General features: G+C 33.7%; 2 protein-coding genes across 3 annotated transcripts in view; one reads left to right on the top strand and one right to left on the bottom strand.

Moving 5' to 3' along the window:
- Grip (Glutamate receptor interacting protein) overlaps window positions 1–21,715 on the top strand; it is a 330,265-nt gene that overhangs the window by 43,717 nt on the left and 264,833 nt on the right. The window contains exons 17-19 of one of the 2 annotated variants that reach the window (XM_067269340.1): window positions 5,346–5,469; window positions 5,539–6,125; window positions 6,537–7,087. In XM_067269340.1, coding sequence (XP_067125441.1) covers window positions 5,346–5,469; window positions 5,539–6,125; window positions 6,537–6,773 — 948 coding nt within the window. In that variant the 3' untranslated portion in view covers window positions 6,774–7,087. Of the gene's footprint in view, window positions 1–5,345; window positions 5,470–5,538; window positions 6,126–6,536; window positions 7,182–21,715 lie in introns of those variants that run through there. The other variant, XM_067269339.1, reaches the window with a different exon arrangement.
- LOC136974451 (cysteine-rich with EGF-like domain protein 2) overlaps window positions 7,076–21,715 on the bottom strand; it is a 30,159-nt gene continuing 15,519 nt past the window's right edge. Inside the window, exons 8-10 of the mRNA XM_067269357.1 lie at window positions 7,961–8,047; window positions 7,695–7,790; window positions 7,076–7,626 (exon numbers count right to left, since the gene is read on the bottom strand). Coding sequence (XP_067125458.1) covers window positions 7,406–7,626; window positions 7,695–7,790; window positions 7,961–8,047 — 404 coding nt within the window. The 3' untranslated portion in view covers window positions 7,076–7,405. The remainder of the gene's footprint in view (window positions 7,627–7,694; window positions 7,791–7,960; window positions 8,048–21,715) is intronic.

The raw sequence follows: 21,715 nt of genomic DNA on the forward strand, positions 1-21,715 counted from the left end.
ATAATTCTGAATTTTAAGTTGTAGAGATTAGAATTTTTTTGTTGTAGCTCTGTACAACACTTTCGGCATTTACAGCTATTACAACATAAACTCTAAAACACAAAATGGTTTTCTTACCAGGAAGTCATGCAATTTATGATGAATTGTAGTGGATAAAATTAGAGCTAGTTCCTTGCATGTGCATGGAGTAAAACTCTGATCAACTGTCTTAAATTATACTAGTTTCATTACCACATGCCACTTTGTGAATAATATGTTTTGTTAATCACTTTCATCATTTATAGACAGCCATTTTGTGTGTGTAGGTGTGTTGTGATATAATTTGTTTGTTCTTGTTTTGAATCAGAAATATAGTCAAGCCTCTGTTTTCAAATGGCAACTGGTGCAGTTATGAGTTTGAAATTCTGTTTGTGAACTGATCTTTTTGAAAAGAGAGGCATTCAAATCTCGAGAATTGACTATAATAGTCATTGTTAGAACAACGAAATTTTGTAATTTGAAGATTATTGGTAACTGGTAATACATCTGTATGGTAGACAGAAGTTGCAGTTTGAGTTCTGCTCCAGGCCAATTCTTTTATTCCAGAAATTATAAATTAAAATTAATTTCTTATAATTATTAAAATTATCACAAGATGGCAGCTTAACTGCCTACCCTAGACAAATTACTTTGTATCTAATTATTAACTTAGCCTTATTACAGCCTGATAATTTGGCAGATCATCTGGCTTTAATCAAAAATTGGGTTGTGGAGTTTTATACAAGATTTCTCATTGGTCAGTCAGAAATTTAAATATGCACAGATTAATTGTCTTACCTGTTCTAACTACTACTAATATATAAATGTCATTCTTTATAGTGTGTTCAATAAATGTGGGCTTCTCTCACTTAATGCCGGTAATCCAATTCTGAAAATGCTAACCTGGAATGCAATTCCCATTATTTCAAACCATAAATATTATAACATGGGTTGAAACCCATAACCATTATCCTAAATGTGACTAAAACTATCTCTACATAAAGTAACAAACTATTGCATCAGGAGAAAATGCTTAAAAGATTGGTTTCCAACCAAATAATTAACAGTTAGAGATAGGTGAATATCACTTTTCTCAAGTTCAAATATTAACCAGATTTCAAATATCTAAAATACTCGAACATCCCAAGTACTTACAGCTGGGTATTTTGGAACATCCTACCCTTACATCAAACAAAATATAGTTCATTTGACACAGAATTAAACCAGGAAAGTAATAATACCAGAATTATTCCCAAGAAAATAGATAGGGTGACTAAATTTAGGGTAAATGACACCAGAAGTGTTTTTTTTTTTTTTTATGGGATTTTATTGGTAAAAATTGAAATGGAAATCATTGACAAAGGTTTCAAACTTGCCAAAGAATTGTACATAGCAGAATGGAAGTGAAAAATATGAACAAAGAATAAACTTTCATAATTAGAAACAGCATATTTTTGATATAATAAACAAAATAATGTCACCTTGGATTCAATAACAATATTGTTATTAATATAACCGTATCTTTTCCGAGATGCTCTTCCGGACGATTCGTATTTTGGTAAGCACAGTCGATTATAAATTAATGAGAGTATTCTACAAAAATTTTCAGATGTGAACTTTCACATCTGGAAGATGTAGTTACATGTAAATGAGAACCTTTTTTATAGCAAATTTGAGATGTTTCAATATGTTATTTAATGGCTATATAAGTGGTGGTGTATTTTTTTAGAACGAATTTGACAGTGGTATTCTCCAATACTTATAGATCCATATTTACTTAAATAATTATTTTTTGGAAATAATTTTGGTATTATTGTTTTTTTTTTCTTGCTTAATTTTGTGTTGAATGAACTACATATTATAGGGGATAAGGGTGGATGTCCCAAAATACCCAGTTGTTAGGCCGAGATAAGATAATAAAGTTAACTAATAAATATTAGGAATAAGTAAAGCAATAATTCATTTATATATTAATAAAATGAAACTAAAAACAATTTAGTAAATTTTAAGAAAGGAAACTTCAATTAAATCACTAAAATGTGATAAGATATAACTTAAAACTTTTTTTAAAAAAGTCTTCAAACTTTTAATTTTGACTGAGTTTTAAAGTAGCTTTTCTTGCATACTCTTATCTCGACTACAATAGATTAACAAATAATTGTCCAATAAAAATCTTCAGTAGATGAGAATGAGAAGAAAATAAGAATTCAAAAATGCTTGGGATCTAATCTGCACCTTTTTTTTTTTTGTCAGAAATTAAACCAGAGGTATCGAAGAGACGGTCTGTAGACTGTGGCAGATACAAAAGCATTGACAGAAAAAAATTAAAATTTATTCATTCAAATTTTTATAAAATGGTATTTTTAAAATGTTGTGTACATGTTAATAAAAGGTATTTATAATTGTAAGTAGCTTTAAGAATTATTTAACAACAGTGGAACCTCTATATTTCTCATTAATCTGTTCCTAAGAATCTAACAAATATAGAAATAATTTTTCTCATAATAAATAACTGATATTCGATTAATCCGTACCCATCCTAAGAAAGGATAGAAGAATAAAAATTTGGTTGTTTGTAAAACTTTATCTTTATTGTACTAAATAAATACGGTATAGTGGTGGAAGGGGAAGAAGAGTAAGGTTATTATTGTTTAGAATAAGACATACCATCAATTAAAACATTAGGTAATTCCGATTATGATTTCGGCATATTAAATTCTTTGGCTAAGTTGGAAACACTAGAGAGGTTACGGCCGAAGCTTTCGTCTCTAAAACGTGAATGTCGAACGTCGAGCACCGCCGTCTCGTAAGCCTAAAGTTTGACAATGGCGCTTGGAACATCGTTGGAATAATGCTCGATGTTCCAAACGCCATTATCAAACTCCTAGGCTTACGAGATGGCGGTGCTCGACGTTCGACATTCACGTTTTAGAGACGAAAACTTTGGCCGCAACCTCTCTACTTTGTCCATTTTCAGACTTAGCAATAATTTTTTTTTTAATCTCTATTGTCGTTCTAACAGCTTTCCTTTTTTGCTGTTTTTCTTCGGTGTGCTTCGTTGGAGACATTGGAACGTGAATTTTTGAAAATAATCAACACGAGAAACAAAGAACACGCACGACGACCACACGAAGCAGACCGATTCACTACAGCTAGCCGACATAGTGTTGCCAACTCAAAATTCAAATTTATAGCTAGACATTTTAATAAAAATATTCAAATCATATTGTTTCTATTAAAATTGTTTGATTTCTTTTATATCTAGATAGCTATGCAAATTACCTAAATTATAATAGGCATTTTTATAACGCTAAGTTGTTCATAAATCCACTAAATCTAGCAAAAAATTAGTTAAATTGGTAACACTAAGCTAACACGGCTAGCTGATTGGCACAGGTGTGCAATTGTAGTGCTACTGCCTGTGTTGGGAATGATGATGAATACAGAAAATACTGACAAATATGGGGGGGAAGTTATCAAAATGTGACAAATATCAAATATTACAAATATAGAGGTTCAAGTGTATTTTTCATTTTTAAGTTATCACCTCTCTACCTCTCTCTTTAGGTACTTCTGGATTTATTACGACTGTATGTAAAACATGATATTGGGGAAATTGCAGCATTCAAATTGATATTTTAACAGTATATTTCAGATCTTAAAATTTCACAAGATAATTGAATTAAAATTACCTTCTAGTATTGCCCATCTGTAAACGCTTGCCTCGTACACAGTAACACCGTACGTAGTTGCACGTCATACGATACGCATTACAGATAACATACAGAAATAAATAACTACAGTAATGTAATGGTGGGATTAATGTTGTCGCACGTTTCGGTTTACTTTACAGATCCACCGATATATGGGAATGGCTATTTGCATCCCATTGCTGCGGTATGTATGCATATTGTTTTGCACAGAAATATACAAATTTCTTATAAAAAGAGAGCAGACTGAAGCTTATTTTTTTTTTTTTTAAAACAAAAAAGAGTCCAATAGTTTGTCATGGGAAATTTTCTGAGCGAGACAGAGACCGGAAGCAAGAAAATTAAACCCACCACCTACTTTCAAAAGTCCGCACAAAATTCTGATGTTCTGCTAATTGTATTTGGAACATAACACACACAGAATCAAACAAAAGACAAGCGGGGGAGAAAACGTCGTATCGAATTTTCGGGACATACGTAAATTTTTCCTACGCGAGCACTGCCGGAAAACACGGACGAAGTTTGGTATTAAAAATCAATAGATATTCTGCAGGGTCTGCCCATATATTATTTAAATTATATATATATAGAATATATTTTGATAATTGCCAAATATTGTTTTAAAGAAATTCTATTTAAAAAACTGAAATTCATTTAGAACTTTATTATGTTTATCAATTCCTCTCTCATAAACCATAAATATTAGTTTTTCAATATTTAAATCTCTGTTCTACAATAAGGAATTTAAGTTAATATAATGAATACACACACTCTTCTCGAACTGCACTTACAAAAATTTAATTGACCGCACGTTAAAGGTTGGTAAAGTGTAGTTATGAATACATACGTTTTCACAATTTGTATATATATGTATATATTTGTTAAGTTTGATAAAATGATAAAAGGTGTTATTTATACAATTTTCAATTTATGTTAATAAACTTAACATATTTAAATGTTTGATTTTATTTAAGAGATTTTCTAGATTATTTTTTTAAAATTAACGTAATTATTGTAGTAGTGTTTGATTAGTTTGAACTTTTTTTGTGTAAATGACATTTTTCAAGGAGTAACAAAAATTTATCAGAGAGAGAATAAATGATAAATTTTAATGCTCTATTTCTTTACCATTAACGGAGGTTGGTTCTGTGCTCTGACTGTTTAAGACTTGGGCCGTCGTTTAAGGCCTCGATTACCAATTTCAAATTGTGAGCTGCTGTGATGCAAAACAGAACATGATATAATTACTATTAATATATGAGTAATTTTATCATGTTCTGCATTTCAAATTCTGGTCTTTTAAAATATTAATAGTGTAATAAAGTTAAAGTTTTTCCTTTGATATTCCTTACTCGATTCCTGCTGGAATGTTAGTGCTTTGTTTGTTATTGTAATTATTCTATATTTTTGGGTCGACGATCTAGGAATCGTTTGCGCTTATATTGCCGGATTCTGCTAACGTTCGCTCGTCGTAAACCGCATTGTGCACGAATTGCTCGTCTGTGGGTCTGCCGTCGTCCGAACCGCTAAAGATCTTTTCCGTCCCGGACCGAACAAATTAAAAATGGTTAGGTTAATTCTAAATAAAATAATTGACCTTACCGTTTTAATTTTCAGATTGACACCACTCCCATTTCGAGTATCGACAGTGCAGTGGAATCGTGGGCGAGCTGTGGTTTGGATCTTTCTGTTAACGGAATGCAGACTCGTCCAAAATGCGATGCCGAATATTGTGATTTGGGTAAATAGGAACCTGTGTCGAAACTTAAGAGAAATGTATCGAGTACGATTTATTTCGTTTCTGTTTCAGTTTGTACGCCGACTTCTTTAAACATCCGTTCTGCCTACGACGACAAGTTCCAAGCGTCTTTAAAACGGTCGGATCATTTGAGTGAAAATTGGGAATTGAAGACGACGAGTTCGCAGAGTTATGCCAGTTCGGCGGTTTCCGAAGAAGAAAAGGCAGATTGGTCCAAGGTGTTGGAGGATCTGGAGACTTGCGGCCAGTCGCAACTGCTGCGACAAATCGAGAAGACGATCATGGGAAGCGACCCTTCGGTGGAATGCGATCGACAAGACGATGCTCACAGAAATCAACTACGGTATTTTTGCGAAGAATCTCCCTCGCTCTCCGACGCTCAGGACGTCGACGGCGAGAGAGAGGAAAGAAAACAGGGAGGGAGGGACGGTGGCTCGGCTCGTTATCCGGAAACCTACTCTGTGCCCGTACCCATAGAAGTGCACCGTGTGACGTTATTTAAAGACCAAATATACGAAGATTTTGGATTTAGCGTCTCGGACGGGCTCTACGAGAGGGGAGTCTACATTAATCGCATTCGAGCCAGAGGTCCGGCAGATCTGAGTGGACTTTTGAGACCTCTAGATAGAATTTTACAGGTACGTAAGAGTTTGATTTCAGTTTTAAGTCCAGTTCTCTCTTTTGTGCACATGTGTCGGTTGTATATGTTTAAATGCACAATTGACCAAAAGAATGATCATCAGAATTGTTTCGGCAGTAACCGGTTCCGTCTTGGCAAATACGGACAAACAGTCGAAATTATTAAAAACGAAAACTTGGCAGGTGAAAAGTTTCTCCCGCTGTGCATAGTATTACTAATTTCAAAATCCATACAAATCAAGAGAACAAATATTTTCCCCCTTGACAACATTATACCTTAGCATGGGGCCCCTAAAACCGGATCAATTCTGCTGGTAACTTTCTACACGTTGTCATATCATATATTCACCATACTGAGAATTAGGCTTTATGCTATTTTACAACAATAAATGTCATGCCCGTTTGTTTAGGTCAACGACACCAAGACACACGACTTTGATTGTTGTCTCACCGTTCCACTGATTGCGTCTGCAGGCGATCGCATCGAATTAGTCATCAGCAGACCGGCGTACGGCGTCGACGTCGATCCTTTACGAGAAGGCATCCCGACAGATCAGCATCCCTGGGTGGACGACGACGACGGCAATCTGTACTCCTCGTCTCGCACACAATCAAATAATAATCAAATGCTAACGAAGACGCTCTAAACACAACAGGACGTAAATGTAAATAGTCTGTATAGATATCAAATACTCATCAAATGTGTAAATTGTCATAAGACTGGTTGTCGATATTTTTGCAATAGATTCGACGTATTTTGCTATAAAATTTCGCACAAAACTTATTGCATTATACAATGTAGAAACAATGCAGCTGTACAGTTTATATTTAAATGCTTTTGCATAGTTCAAATTTGTAGATATTTAATGGAATGTTTATTTTCATTTAATAATAATTGCATTTATGATATACATTTTATTTGGGTATCATCACAAAATAAAACTAATAATGCAATATAAAATTATTTGTATTTTTATTATTTTGCATTCGATTGCTATAAAATATTTACATCCAATAATAGTGCAGGCACCAAAAATAAAAACGGAAACGACCGGGTAAAAAAGTGTTGGCGTTTTTCTTGTAAAAATATTCGCAGTCATGCAAGCAAGATGTCAAAAGCGTGCCAAATTTACATTTTGCCAAACATATATATTGTAGAGACTACTATTATATATACAAATCTTGCCTCTATTTTATTTACGCATCGTCTGCGATGCATACTAATGCAACGGTCACCGTCGAGAGATTTACAACCCGAAGAAGTAAATTCGAAGGAAGTTTATAACGATAACCAAGACTTCAATAACTTGGCAAACGATCGCCGATCCCAATCACCCAAAGTATATTCGGATAAAGCAATGTATACTGCTACAAAAACACCTATGAGCCCGGCAATAATGCTGCTACGCCTAAAGATGATGCAGGTCGCAATGCAGAGACCTCCGTACGTTGCATATCTTGCTATTTCGATATGGAAGTTTCGTTCTACTACACTTTTCTCTATAAGAAAATGACAAAAATTTAATGCCGCCATTAAAAGAAATTTATTGCGACCAAATGGCACTCACCTATACACAATCCGTCTTCTAAAGTATACTTATCGGCACACTTAATACACACGTCCGGGCCGTCGCCGGTGCAACCTTCGCAAGATTTGTCGCAAGCTAACGACGTCGATCGATAAAATAACTTATTTTGTTACTACGCACTGGACCTTTTCGTACGTAACAACCGAACGATACTGCCGGGTTCTAATAGCGTAGTTAAACATATTATAGCCGTATTAAAATCCGGAGGCATCGTTCGACTAATAAGAATAAAATAAATTACTAACCGAGGCATCGGTAAGTTCCGTAAGTATTTACGCAGAAAGTATTTCCGGTGCAAGGATCTTTATCCGATTCCAGACATTCGTCGATATCTTGAAAATATTAGTGACAAAAGGTTAATATAAAGTAATAATGGTAAATACAATTGTTTAATAAACCAATAAACGCCTAAATAATCAAGCTACTAAATGGCTATAATTAATTAATACAGTAAATACAAATGAATTTGGTATAGAGGTAAGCGTTAAGCCATTTAGTAGCCCGATTTATTTAGGTGTTTGTTGGTTTATTAATATATATATCATCGGGCTTTAAGTATCCAAAGTATTGTCATACATTACGAACAAAACATAAACAATATATAAAATTTAAGATTACTACTTCCATTTTAATAATAATGATAGAGAAAAGTAAAAATACAATCATAAGTATAATAACTTTTTACACTTTCTTAAATGCAAAAAAAATCTAAAAACAGTAAATGTTCGTTTTGCCAGAGCCGTAAACTATTAATAATATAGAACATCGCGAGATATCTACACACGGTTGTCACCATCCAGAGCCATTTCAATACTTGTCTCATTGGGGGAAACAAAGCTTCACTGTTAACACTCTTCCAACTTACCGTTTGCTTCACTTGGTTGTTCCCGGAGTAACTTCCTCCTCTTTCTTTTTACCATATAATTTGGGGTGAAGAGAAACAATAGTTGTAAAATAAAAACAAACGTGACTTTTAAACTAGAGAAGTGAAAGGAAATGATTTTTCTTCACAAAAACTGTTCATTAGTTACATAGGTCTTATATTTTGCACACTAGAACTTACACAAAGAAAACGCTGCTCGAGTTGCTCGGATAATCTGGAAAACAAACATTACGTTCTGGCTAAAAATATTTTTTTTCCATAGAGACTAGTAAATTATAAAAATGTCGTGTCTCTTCGACAACTGTTTTTTTCAAAAGGAACCAAGACTATTAATTCAGCCTTAAAAATCTTTGATGCTATGCATTTCAGGTGAAAGGAAACACATCCCTTTTTAGGCTTTGCTGGTTTCTATAAATCAAGGAACAGACAGAAAAATTACAATTATTTGTCTAAAAATAGTGGAATCTGTATATGTCAGAGAAAACAATGCCAAGTCAGAATATCATATGCAAACAGACAGCAGCATAAATGCAGGCATTTCAAAGTGGACCATTTTTTTTTGTTAGAACTAAAGGAAAAAATTGGAGATCGGGCTTTTTGTGGGAATAATGCCAAGACATCATTTATCAGAAGAACTGCATTGGAGAGCCATTGTCAACTGAAGGCAAGCCAAAGACGGGTACGTGCGGCAAGATGGTCGAATGTGAGTCGTTCTATAATCTACAGCAGGGGTCCCCAACCTTTTTGTACCTAAGAGCACATTCCAGAATACCGGCTGGACGACGGGCACCATTTATTTTTTCAAGGTGAATTCGTATTTGGACATAGTTAACAGCGCCGGATTAAGCCTCTAGCAGGCCCTACACAAAATTTAAATTGGAGCCCCATTTAAATAAGTTGCTTCTAAACAAATCTTATATAATGTGACATTAGCATGGGTGACACCCGGTGCGGATATCGCGGTGTCACCCGGGAATATTTCTAGATGGTGCAAGAGATATCGTGGCGGAGATTACTTCTGACACACGGATGGCTGTTGACTTTTTTTTTTTTTTTTTTAGCTAACGACTGCTGAAATTTCTAGGTCACTCCAAGTTACGGGCTGTACACGTGATTTTACGGTATTCAGAACGGATCGTTTTACTTCATTTCAGGTATGGGAAATTGAATTAGTGCACATTTGGCGGAGGAGAAAAAGAAATCGGTCGCATTTTGCTTTGTGCTTTCATCCGTGTTGGACGCCATTTCTACTTTTGAATGGTTAATCATTCAAAGTGAAAAAACTTTTACATAGCATTTTATTGAAAACCGAAATATTTTTATTTTTATCGTGGTCGCACAGTGGCGGGCACACGTAAAACGATTGGCGGGCGCCATGGTGCCCGCGGGCATAGGGTTGGGGACCACTGATCTACAGGCTACGGAACTAATTTCGAAACATGGGTTCGGCGTATAGAAGATTCGGCCGAGGAAGTTCTAGAGCCACGTCTGCAGCTGTGCTGACCTAACTATTATTTTCTCTTGCTTGGAGCTACTGGAAGAATGAAATTGGCTTCTCCTTCGCAAAGCCTTCTGTGCAAAATGGATCTGTACGCTAGGTGACCGGCAATTTGCATACAACTCGCCTCGCCGGAGGGAACATTTGAATTGGGCACGGTTGCATGTGAATTGGACTGAAAGTCAACGGAAGTCTGCACTTTTCACAGATGAGTTCAAGTATTGTTTGCAGAGTAATTTGAGGCATTGTTTGATCTGGAGAAAACCAAGGAACCCACTCTCGTTCCTGTAACATTTGTGAAAGTGATTGTTACAGTGGAGGTAGTGTGTTTGGAGTATAAAGCCTTTATACTCCAAACACATACGCAGATCTCTACATGCTGTGAAGTAGAAACCTCAATGCTTGAAAGTATAAAGATGATATCCTAGATCCCTACATACAACCTTATTCAGGTACAATAAGCAAAACATTTCTTCTACAAGAAAATAATGCCGGTCCTCACAGTTTGGATGACAAAACGGTACGTTTAGGAGGAGACTATCGTGTATGTGGAATAGTTGGCTCGATCTCGTCGAGTACGTGGGGAACGATCTAGAGAGACACGTTGCTGCCTTCGACCTACCTCCAGAAACTCGGGAGGGGCACGTAACGGTAACGACGGCTCTCAAATCGAAACGGCATCGTCGACAGCACGGAACCACACACTGTATTGAGGTACTTATTTTTTGGAAGTTCCTACGACTGAAATAGGCATCTATCTGTTAGTTTTCTGACAGAAAACTTGTCAGTTGTAAATATTTTTATGCTATTCTATAAAACACTATATATTTCATGCTGTCACCAAGTTTCATAAAATTCCAATAATTACTTTTTTATTTATTGTGGATTTTCTGTTTGTTTCTTAATTTATGGAAACCAGTGTGTAAAAAAAAAAACAAAATGTAAAATGTACAGTGTAAACCACTAACCTTTCACTCGCATAAAAAACACACAGATAAAAGTTATTATTCAACACTAATTCACACGAAGTTTTATTGCTCATTATGCATACATCTTTTATATAAATGAGTGAATTGTTTCGTCGTCAAAGGTCGGCGGTTTACATCGTACGTATTTATAGCCCGAAGAGGGGTATTTTTCTTTCGTCCGAAATACACAGCATTAAAGGTTTTGGTTCCTTTTGAAAAAAACAGATACAGAAGAGATGCCAGTTACTAACTAGTCTCTATAACAAAAAATAATATTTTTATCCATAACATACATCTGATATAATAAAAATGGGCGAGCTTTTAAAAAGTACTGTCAAGAAAAATTATCATGTTTTTGAAGCGTACCGACGAGCCGGTAACGGAAAAGAGTTTCCCATACGTGAATTAAATCCTCACTCGTCTCCAAAAATCTCATCTATGGTGTTCTCCTGTGGGAAGAACCCCATATACTTCAATTTGACAGATTTAACAGACTGTATGTGCCCAAGAGTCCTTCCACTTTCCATATGTCTTCACTAAGTTTAAGAGAAATATCCTCACTAAAATAAATCAAGACCAATATGGGAACATACAAACAGATCTATTTAAAATTTGAAAAAGTCCAAGCAGTAGCTAAACCACTTTTATTGAAAACAGCCGTTTTTTGTGGAGGGAATAGAATCATTATACCACAATAAGGGATCAGTGGTTGTGAAAAAAGCTTTAAAAATATGAGTGATATTAAAAAATAGGTAATAGGACTTAATTTTCATTAAGTTTGTCAAACATAAAAAGCATGTATCCAACCATTATAATGTGCAAACGGGCCTCAAATCTAGAACAGAACTTTCTGATTTGCTAGTTGGTTTCTTTGTCAGACACACTTTGGCAATGATGTTGGGTGTTGTTTTCTGTGAAATCCCTTTCTAACAACAGCATAGTATGTCAAATTTGTGGAAAAATGTACATAATCGAATCATAGCTCTACCTTCTTGCCAAACGGTGTTATGGGTTGACGGTAATTATCGGTAATGGCAATAAGATATTATCTGTTCGGAGCCCCTGTCAACTACCATTTTGTTCCAAATGAAGCAAGTACCAAGAACATAGTTTCCCCACAGTTAATTATATTGATATTGTACCTGCTGAAGGGTTTGGTGTAGGTAATGTCTATTGAAAATCAAATGTTACAACTGAATCAAGATTATTTTTAGCTGTCTATCTGTAATCTTTTATGGCATTCTTACATTGCACCAAACAAAGGCAGAAGTTGGTAAGTTCTCTTTCATCATTTGCGGATGTGATTCTTTGTCTAAGTGTCACTAGTTCGGATTTTTTAATGAAATATTATGCTCTTCAATGATTATTCTTCTGTACTTATCCTGTGAAACATGTGCAACATCTCTATTCTTGCTGAAAAAACCAGCGATGCTCGTAGCACAAGCTTATGGAATATTCCATTGAAAGACGGTATTGTCTTTCTGAATGCAATGGCACTTGTACTGTGGAAATAGGAAATTTTGTTCATTGACAACTGTGCAACAGTTTCATTGCATTTCCTTGGATGATTTTGATATTTACCCCTTGTCTGGCAAAGGTATCATAATCCCAGCCTTTATTTTTTTCACAAGTTCTACCCTGCCCTTTCTTTTAATTCATTGCTTAAAAATTTGCAATTTTGCACCAAGCATGCATTCGCACAATTTCACTATCAGTATCTTACAAAAAATCCTTTCGGCAGATAAAGCCAAACTGTGAAATATAATGTATGTTTGTGCAGAAACCTCTATCAATCCCACAATAAACTTATTTTGAACATCACAGGAACTGTATTTCCAAAACTTCTGGAAAATAGTGTTTCTTATCACCCCATCACACCCACAATCCTGTCTCTAATTACATGGCCTTTTGCCTTGTATTTCTTTCTTTTCATATCATTTTACTTTCTTCTACTTTTCTTATCCTCCATAACTGTACATTTGCAATGAAACAACCCACTCACTGGCCAATGAATTAGAAACTTCCATGTATGTTAAGTAAATGTAATTTTGCAGCTTATATGCAAAACACTCGAGTCGTGAGTTACCTCGCGACGCTCCTATTCGTGTTCGCGAGCTCCTATTTAAGAATGCCGTCGGTCGGTATGGTCGTTAAGTTTATGAAAATGGGAAAAGCGAAGGACTCGACAAAGTTTCAAAAAAGGCTGATTGTGGGTGCCTGTCTTGCTGGAGCCATGATATCGAGAATTGTAGAGCTGACTGGTTTTTTTGAAGATGAGATATCCTGAGTGTTCACAGTTGATGTGTAAAAAAAGTAACTGTGGCTCCAAAACAGTTAATTGGGAACTCCACCGACATCGTCTGAAAAGGCTAGTGCATAAAAAAAGGTCTTCTTCACTGCAGCAATTGATGGAAGAATTTAGGTTGGATTTGGGATTCGTTATGTGCAGGGAACTGAAAAGAATATGTACGAACAGTCGCAGGCCTATACGAAAACCACGAACTTTCTGGTTCTTCACAGAAATCGGTCTACAGTGGTGCCAAGAGCACAATCACGGTACACTTTATTCTGTACCGACGGTAGACCGAGGGTTTGGAGGGAGTCCGTCAAAGCAATGGGCCCTGCTTGCCTCGTTAACACGACTCAAGGTTTCGGTGGAGATGTTACGGTATGGAGCACGTTTTGTTGGGACGGAACTGGTCCGCCGATATTCCCGGAAGGTCGGGTGACTTCCGACGAGTATCCGAACATTGCAGATGAACTCAATCGGTAGCAACGTTGCATTTTTTTTCTGTCTGCGACAGCTCTTTTTTTGACGACAACACTAAAAGAATTGTTCGGCAGTGATTCAGCGAGCATCGAGACAACTTTTGTTGCCCACTCTGGCCATACAGAGCCGAGATTTTAATCCCGTCGAGACCGTACGGAACACGTTATAACGACAGATCCGCCAGAAAAATCCGCTTCCGTCAAATCTATGCAAACTAAAGGAAAGTCTAGTTAATGTCTGGTATGTACAGGACTTAGAAGCACTTCTGCACCTTGTAGAATCCATGTCAAATCAAGTAAATGATGTAATTCGAGCTAAAGGTGGTCCAATAAAAATATTAAACGGCTGTTTCTAATTCATTGGTCAGTACGTGTATCTAAGGTTAATTGAATGAATAGAACAAGAGAAGATTGATTTGGCAAAAGAATGCAGTTTAATGCCTGCACATAAAATTTGGTAACCACAACTTCAACTATTGCTTATCTTTGGTGTCCCTCTACCCTCATCCGGCACATTACTGTCACTTCATCACTCTCCGACTGCTCAAACTTGCTGTCATATCTACAATCAACTGCCATTGTTTTGATGGTTACCTTCTTTTTCTCTGAACAAGTGTGACATACCAAACTCCCCTAGGCCTTCTGTTAATAGAAGTTTCAAGTATAATAGTGACTCCTAGTGTATATAACTGAAATTCATGGAAGGGACATTTACTATCTTTCTCACCCATCTACATATATTATGATTGTGATTTGAGAATTCTGTAACAAGCTAAGTTTGGATGCATCTTTACATTCAAATTAATTAGAAAAAAAGTTTTTATTCAAATCACATAAGTTTCCTTTCAAATTTTCTCTATCAAAATTGAACATGTAACCATGGAACTGGAATGTTTGTTCTATGGTTCACTTCACTCACTCGTTCTCAATACATACTATTTACGAAAATTCAATCCCTACGAGGGGATTGCTTTACTCCCTTATTCAAAAGTTTCGTGACGATGCATCGATTCCCAGTGCCACCACGGGCAGCCAACTCTTGGCTCACCCTAAAGATTTCACCCCTTGTTCTCAATACAGACTATATTTTTTTTGTCAAAATTCTTGTGATGATTCAGTGATTCACAGTATTTTTTTTTTTTGTTACAATTTTATACGTAGGGTAGATGTACCAGTTTTGGCCAGTGTACCAGTTCTGGCCAGAAAACAAATTTAACTTAAAAATATAATCACCACATATTCAAATCTGTCCAATAAAACAAACTTTTATTGTTAACTGTTCACACAGTTAACAATAAAAGTTTGTTCCATTTGTGATTATATTTTTAAGTTAAATTTGTTTTCTGGCCAAAACTGGTACATCTACCCTATATATAGTAGATGTAGTTAGTTACATCACTTGTTTTGAGTTCTGGAGATGGTCAAGATTTAAATGGCTCAATTTTGACAACTAGAGCTTTATTTACATAATTTCAATAATGAATGAAATTGCATCCCACTAATTCAAACAGATATTTTAATGAACATTGTGAACTGACATGGCAAACTGGCCTTCACTCTTCCTGGTTAGATCCTAGCCATTGAATTATTGTATATTGTAATTTTTCATTGTTAACAACAAGGTTTATAATAATTGTTATTGTAACATTTGAGTTTGACTAAACAAGGAAACTTGCAATATATTATCAAAGTCCAGTACTGGTATTTTTAGTTTAACAACAAGAAACTAAAAAAGAAATAAAAACTGGAGCAAGGTTTAACATTTTGAACCTTGCAAATTGTAATTTTCTGTGGGTTATATGCAGTGGTGTATTGGAATACAGCTCGTGTGAGCCAGTTAAAATTGCTGATGAATGGATAAAGGATAAACATTGTTTTACATACTAAAAGCCTTTCGCTAGTTTTCAAAAACATAAATACAATAAAAATAGATTTTTCCAAATTAAAACTTAGTTTCATAGTCTTTTCCTCTTGGGTAGAGAAAATAAATTTTAGTGTAAGTTTAGTGACCGACCGAAAGATTGAACTACTTGATTTATTAGATGAATCCATTTGGCCCTATTAACAGGGTTCTTACTCAAATGTTTGTTTTAAAGTCCACGACTTTTCCCGACCCCTACGTCCCTTACGGTACGGCACGTTAACAAAGTAAAATGGCATTTAACTTACTACGCACGTAAGCTATTGCTTCTCCAACTTCATAATTGCCGAGTTATTAAAATTAAAAGTAATTTATCCTGTAATTAATTTGCAATTGTATGAAAAATAGGATTATTTATTAACAAATCCTTTAAAATCTATGTATAAAACTAAATTTAAATTTGTCCCTTAATAAACTAGGAAAAAAAAAACAAAAACAATCAAAATGATAAATAATACCATTTAAATTATTTATCATTGCCCTCAAACGAGAGTGCAAAAGGTTAATTATGAAGGATTCAGAGAGAGTTAAAATATTTCATCACTGTTAGATTATTAAAAGTATTAGATTTTTCTCTCAAATTTATAATATTTAATAATAAATACAGCAGTTTTAAAGTCTAAAATTAAAATTGTTGAAAAAATGTTTCTTATAAATCCAATGTAAATTTAAAAAAATGATATAACCACATTATCACGGAGAGGATTATCCAAAACGAAGTACGGTAGTGCCTCGTTATATCGCACGTGTCGGGAAACAAGTCGATAGATACGTCTTTTTTGCAAGTCGTATTTGGTATGTACGAGAGTAGTTTCGACGACAACGATTGGAATAAAATAATATTTCTTTGCCAGTAGAAATTAAATGGAAACTGATTTTTTTTCATTATTGGCAAGAGCATGATATAACTGAATGAGCGATATAATGAGGGGCTACCTGTAATAAAAAAAGAAAATAAAAAGCAAAACATTTAGCAACACTTTGCAAAATAATGAATCTCCCAAACTAAACAAGTCACTGATACGGCGAAATAGAGCATTGCCAACAATCCACGAATTGAAGAATGGTACCAAAGCAAGGATATAAAATTCCAAAACTAGAAATTTACATCAAGAAAGAAGAAAAACCAGTCCAATTAATTACTAATTAGTTTATGCTTGATATGTGTTAGAACTATTTCATATAAAATAAAGTCTGTATGTAATAAACTAATATTATTTGTTTCATAAAAATAGTCTTTTTAAAATATTTCCATAAGAAATAATATGAATGGCAAAAATTTCTTCACAAAGATCAGAGAAAATGATGTATTTAGTCATAATGTGCAAAACATCCAATTTTTGATCACCAAAAAAATATATTTTAGAAAAATTTCTCATTTATAATTTAATATATGTATAAGCTTTTTATTATTTGAATTATAGTAGAGAAAGGTTATTATTATAAAAGGAGTTATCAGAAACTAAAAGTCTTTATGCAAACTGTTATATACATTCACGGGTTGCACTGCACGGTGTCGAAATCGCCACTCGGCAATATTTTTATTAAAGTGGCTATAAAGCCTCGTCCACTTATTTCGACGTTAAACGTGAAATCGAAGCGCAAAGCACGCTTCGGGAAAAACGGCAGTATGTTGAGCTCGCGTGGCAAGTTCAAATGGGAAAGCAGAAAGTGACTTTGAAAACCAAAGATAGTTTTCGCATAATGCCGCCCGTAACCTCGGTCGATAAAATTCCACATTGGGGAATTTTTCGAGGTGACCGTTTTTTCACTTTAATCTTTTTTCAGTCGAAAGCATAAAAATTTTGACGTGACAGAACATTTGAAATACTGTTTAAGCATTGTGATCAAATGTGTTATTCGGAATTACTCTTTAAAAAATTATTCAAAAATGATAACGTATAATCCGAATCCCAATAAAATATTCTGTCGCTACCAAGTGATTTTGGTACAGATCTTCTATTCTGAATGTCGTGCAGATATTCTTCCCATATTTCTACATCATTCTATATTATTAATTATAGAATTGTGTAGAAGTGTAGAAATGTGGAAAGAATGTCTAGAATTTGACAGATAACTAAACAAATAGGACAATGCAGTATAGATACAAATGGCATTTAAAGTACTTTATATTAGAAAGAGAATAATAAAAAATGTGTCAAATGCTAGCACGGTTACTCGGTTCGTTGCGATTCTAGACAATTGAAATTCCGAACAGAATATCCGTACCAAAATCATTTGGTTACGAATTAAAGAGGTGATAAAAATAGAAATTAACTTCTGCACGAGTAAAACTGGTGGCGATAAATATTTTGAAATGGTGGAAAAAATTTAAAACTGGCAAAGTGGTTGGTGATTTTTTTTTTACAATTTTCCAGAGTGACCCCTACATACACTATTACCAATAAAATAATTTAAATCATTAATGTAATGATCTAAATAATTTATTAAAATTAAAAACATTTTATTACAGGTGCTAATTAAAAACTGAGTCCATGGATAACTATTGTGATTATAATGTACACTGTTAAACAACCAAAACTTAGTTCTAAAAATTCAACAGAAGGGATTTTTCGAAATTCCCCCGTGGGGAGAGGGAGAGGATTAAGGATCACCCCGAAAGAACTCGGCTTCTACTATACTATTTTAAATGCGGATTTTTGCATTTTTGACTATGTTATAAAACACAGTGAAACTGTGTTTTATAAAAAATGCAAAAACACAAAAAATGCAGAAACACAAAAAATGCAAAAATCCGGTATGCCACGAAATGCGCATTAATAAGAAATTTTTGGAAATTCAACTCTGAGGGAAAAGGAGGAGAAAGTTAGTTTTAGTCAGTATAAAGTGTAAATAATAGAGAAGGAAAGTAAATAGTGGCACATATAGCGTACATTTTGGAAATTAATAAATATTTTAATCATTTCCACTGTTCGGGTAACCCGAAAACAATAAATCCGAAATAAACAAATTTAAGCAAATATTTGAATTTGTTCCAAATTTGAAATATAATTTTTTTAGATTTTAGAATTTAAAATTAATCATTTTATTCGAGTAAGGTTATCCTCAAGTAAGTTAATTCTCCATTATAATGAGAATTAAGTTACTCGCCTGAGCAAAGCTGGGCTCATCCACTAGAGTAAGCTAATATTATGATAGTTGTAACACCGATAGTATATTAGACTCTTTCACATTCAGTCGTCCCATATCCAGACTGATCAAAGGTAACCAAAAATTTTTGAAAATATTGTACACTACTCTGAATCTTCTGTTTCTATACTGCAGTGTGTACATTTTTTTTAGGTTTTTTTTTTTATTAAGGTTGCATTGACATTTATAGAAAGATACAATATATCAACCACCACTGACTTGATAATGATGAGATATTGGCATGTGTAGCAGCTTGTAGGCAAATTGAAAAGAACAAAACAAACAACTTTAACATATTACTTATTTTTGTCAATTACAAAGTTAAAATAAACATTTTTTTATACATAGAGTAAGCATATATGTTACAGTTTTATTTAAAAATGATCACACTTCCTTAACTGAATTTAAGGACGTGTGATAATTTTTAAATCTAACATCTGGATTTTCCACATTAGTTTGGATATGGGTGAGTCTACTGTAATAACCTCATAAGCACAATTATTAATAACTTTTTAGTTTATTTTTGAAAGATTTAATTAAAGTAGAAGGACTCAAAACACAGCTCTATCTCTTTCCTTTGCCCATAAAAAAAAAAAGTTTTCAAAACAGAATTTACTTCAATATATTCTAATAATTATCATACAATTCAGATAATAATGAAGAAAATTTGAAACCAATATCATAGCTCAGAAATTTTCCTCACAATAAATTCCTATCCACATTATCAAATGCTGACAAAAGGTTAACAAAAAGCCACACACCTTACAACACTTTCTCATTAAAATCTTTATTTTACACACGTTGATTCAAAAATTATCATCTATTGGCAAGTAATTTGATCAAAAACCAGCCTGATTCTCATGTAATACTTTGGTCTTTTAACCCTAATAATCCAGAATCACTTCTATATTGATTTAGGTATATAAAAAATTTTTCTTCTGGTGTAATTCTAGTGTCCAAAACCTTATTGAAACAATTCATCAAAGAAAAAAAAAACAAAGGGGAGGATTCTAATCCTGGTGCTTTTCCACATTTTAATTTGCATATCATATTTCTTAACTCATACTATGAAATATTTAAATCTAAAATCCAACCATCCAACCAATACTTGCAATCACTAAAAACTGTTAAATCTATATGGCAATAGAATTCCAAACAACTTACAAAAATGCTCAAACCAATCTCTCAAAGACATCTAGTTCATATTTTGCAGAACTTCCAAAAATCATCTATTATCTCTGCAAAACCAGGTGGCAATTGTATACTAGAGAAAAAATTTTTTCTTGGCTAAGCATAAATTTTTTACCAGACTGACACACAAAATATCCTGTAGTAGAAGTTAAATTAGTTCTACAAAACCCAATTTCTAGTTGTCGTCAAGAATTGACAATCTAATTCAAACTAGGTATACAATTCACTATACTTAAAAATCATCCTATACGTAACGGCAATCCAAACAATAATCTCACATATTCTAGATAAAATAATAGCCGACATGTTTAAAATATCATCTATAAAGCTATCATTAATATTATTATTCCAAGATATTCTTTCATATAATACACCTAACTCCATTATAGAAGGTTGTTATATCTCATTCCTAGATGAAAATATAAAAGGGCAATAATCCAAAAAAGAGCAAATGTTAACATAAAACAATTCCAGATTTGAGGTGAAATAATCCCTAGATTGATAATAAAGTTCCATGATTGGACACAAATGTTATTTTTCACACTTGTCACCAATTAATCATCTCTATCCTTACATTATTCAAGTAAATTATGTTTGCTAAAAGTTATAAATAAAGTCTTTAGACTTAAAACTAAACATAACATTAAAACTTATACAAAATTTACTGCAAACATTATTCCAAATAATATTACCTTCGTTGACATGTGCAATAAAATCACCTAGAAAATTTACATTACATTCATCTAAAAACTTGTATCATATACAAAATACTCAGCCAATTTTCTTTACGCATATAGACATACTAAATAAAAGTTTTACTGGAAGGAAACACAATATTTATTACAACCAAGAACTTCTCTTTATATATGACTTAATAAATACTATCCAACCAGCTTTGAATCCACCTCTATTACAAACTTTAAAAGAATCACCAATAATACAAGTGGTCTTTCAAAATATCCAAATTAAGCCTGTGGAAAGATGAAGAAAATCAGGTTTCAAATAGAAATATTATCTCAAAATTCAATAAATACTCCCAGAAAAATCTGGGTTTATTACAGATTCCAGAACAATTTCAGCAAGCCACAGAGATAATTGATTTGATAGTTACTTTGAAGATACAGGAATCTGCTCTCCAGTTTTTATTTAATTCCCTCTATAATTATTTTTATCATATAGGGAAAATAGTACGGTTTATTGACCACCCACCAGACAGTAATTGGCTATTTCAAATTTATAGAACTCTTATTAAAGCGTTTCTGGAAATATTGCATAGTAGAATGTTATTAGCAAAAAATCCTGCAGGGTTTTCTGTCATTGCATGTAACCAATAACTATAAAATTTTGCATTTTCATAAAACAAGACACATTTTCTGTTAAATGATTGGATTGGATTTGCAATTTCTAGATGCTGGCAGTAGAAAGACTATAAAAAAATAAATTCATCAGTAAGTATAATATTTCCCATTTTAATCTTTCTGTTGTCATTGGTCACTTAAAGATATTGATTTAAAAATCTATAACTGTATTATTTACCCTATTAAATAAATAGTTTGAGCTTCCTCTAATTTTTTTTGTTCACCAAACGTTCTCAATTTATATCTGATATCTCATAAGCTG

This window comes from Centruroides vittatus, unplaced genomic scaffold (assembly GCF_030686945.1).
Source record: "Centruroides vittatus isolate TY-2023 unplaced genomic scaffold, ASM3068694v2 contig_349, whole genome shotgun sequence".
Classification (NCBI taxonomy): Eukaryota; Metazoa; Arthropoda; class Arachnida; order Scorpiones; family Buthidae; genus Centruroides; species Centruroides vittatus.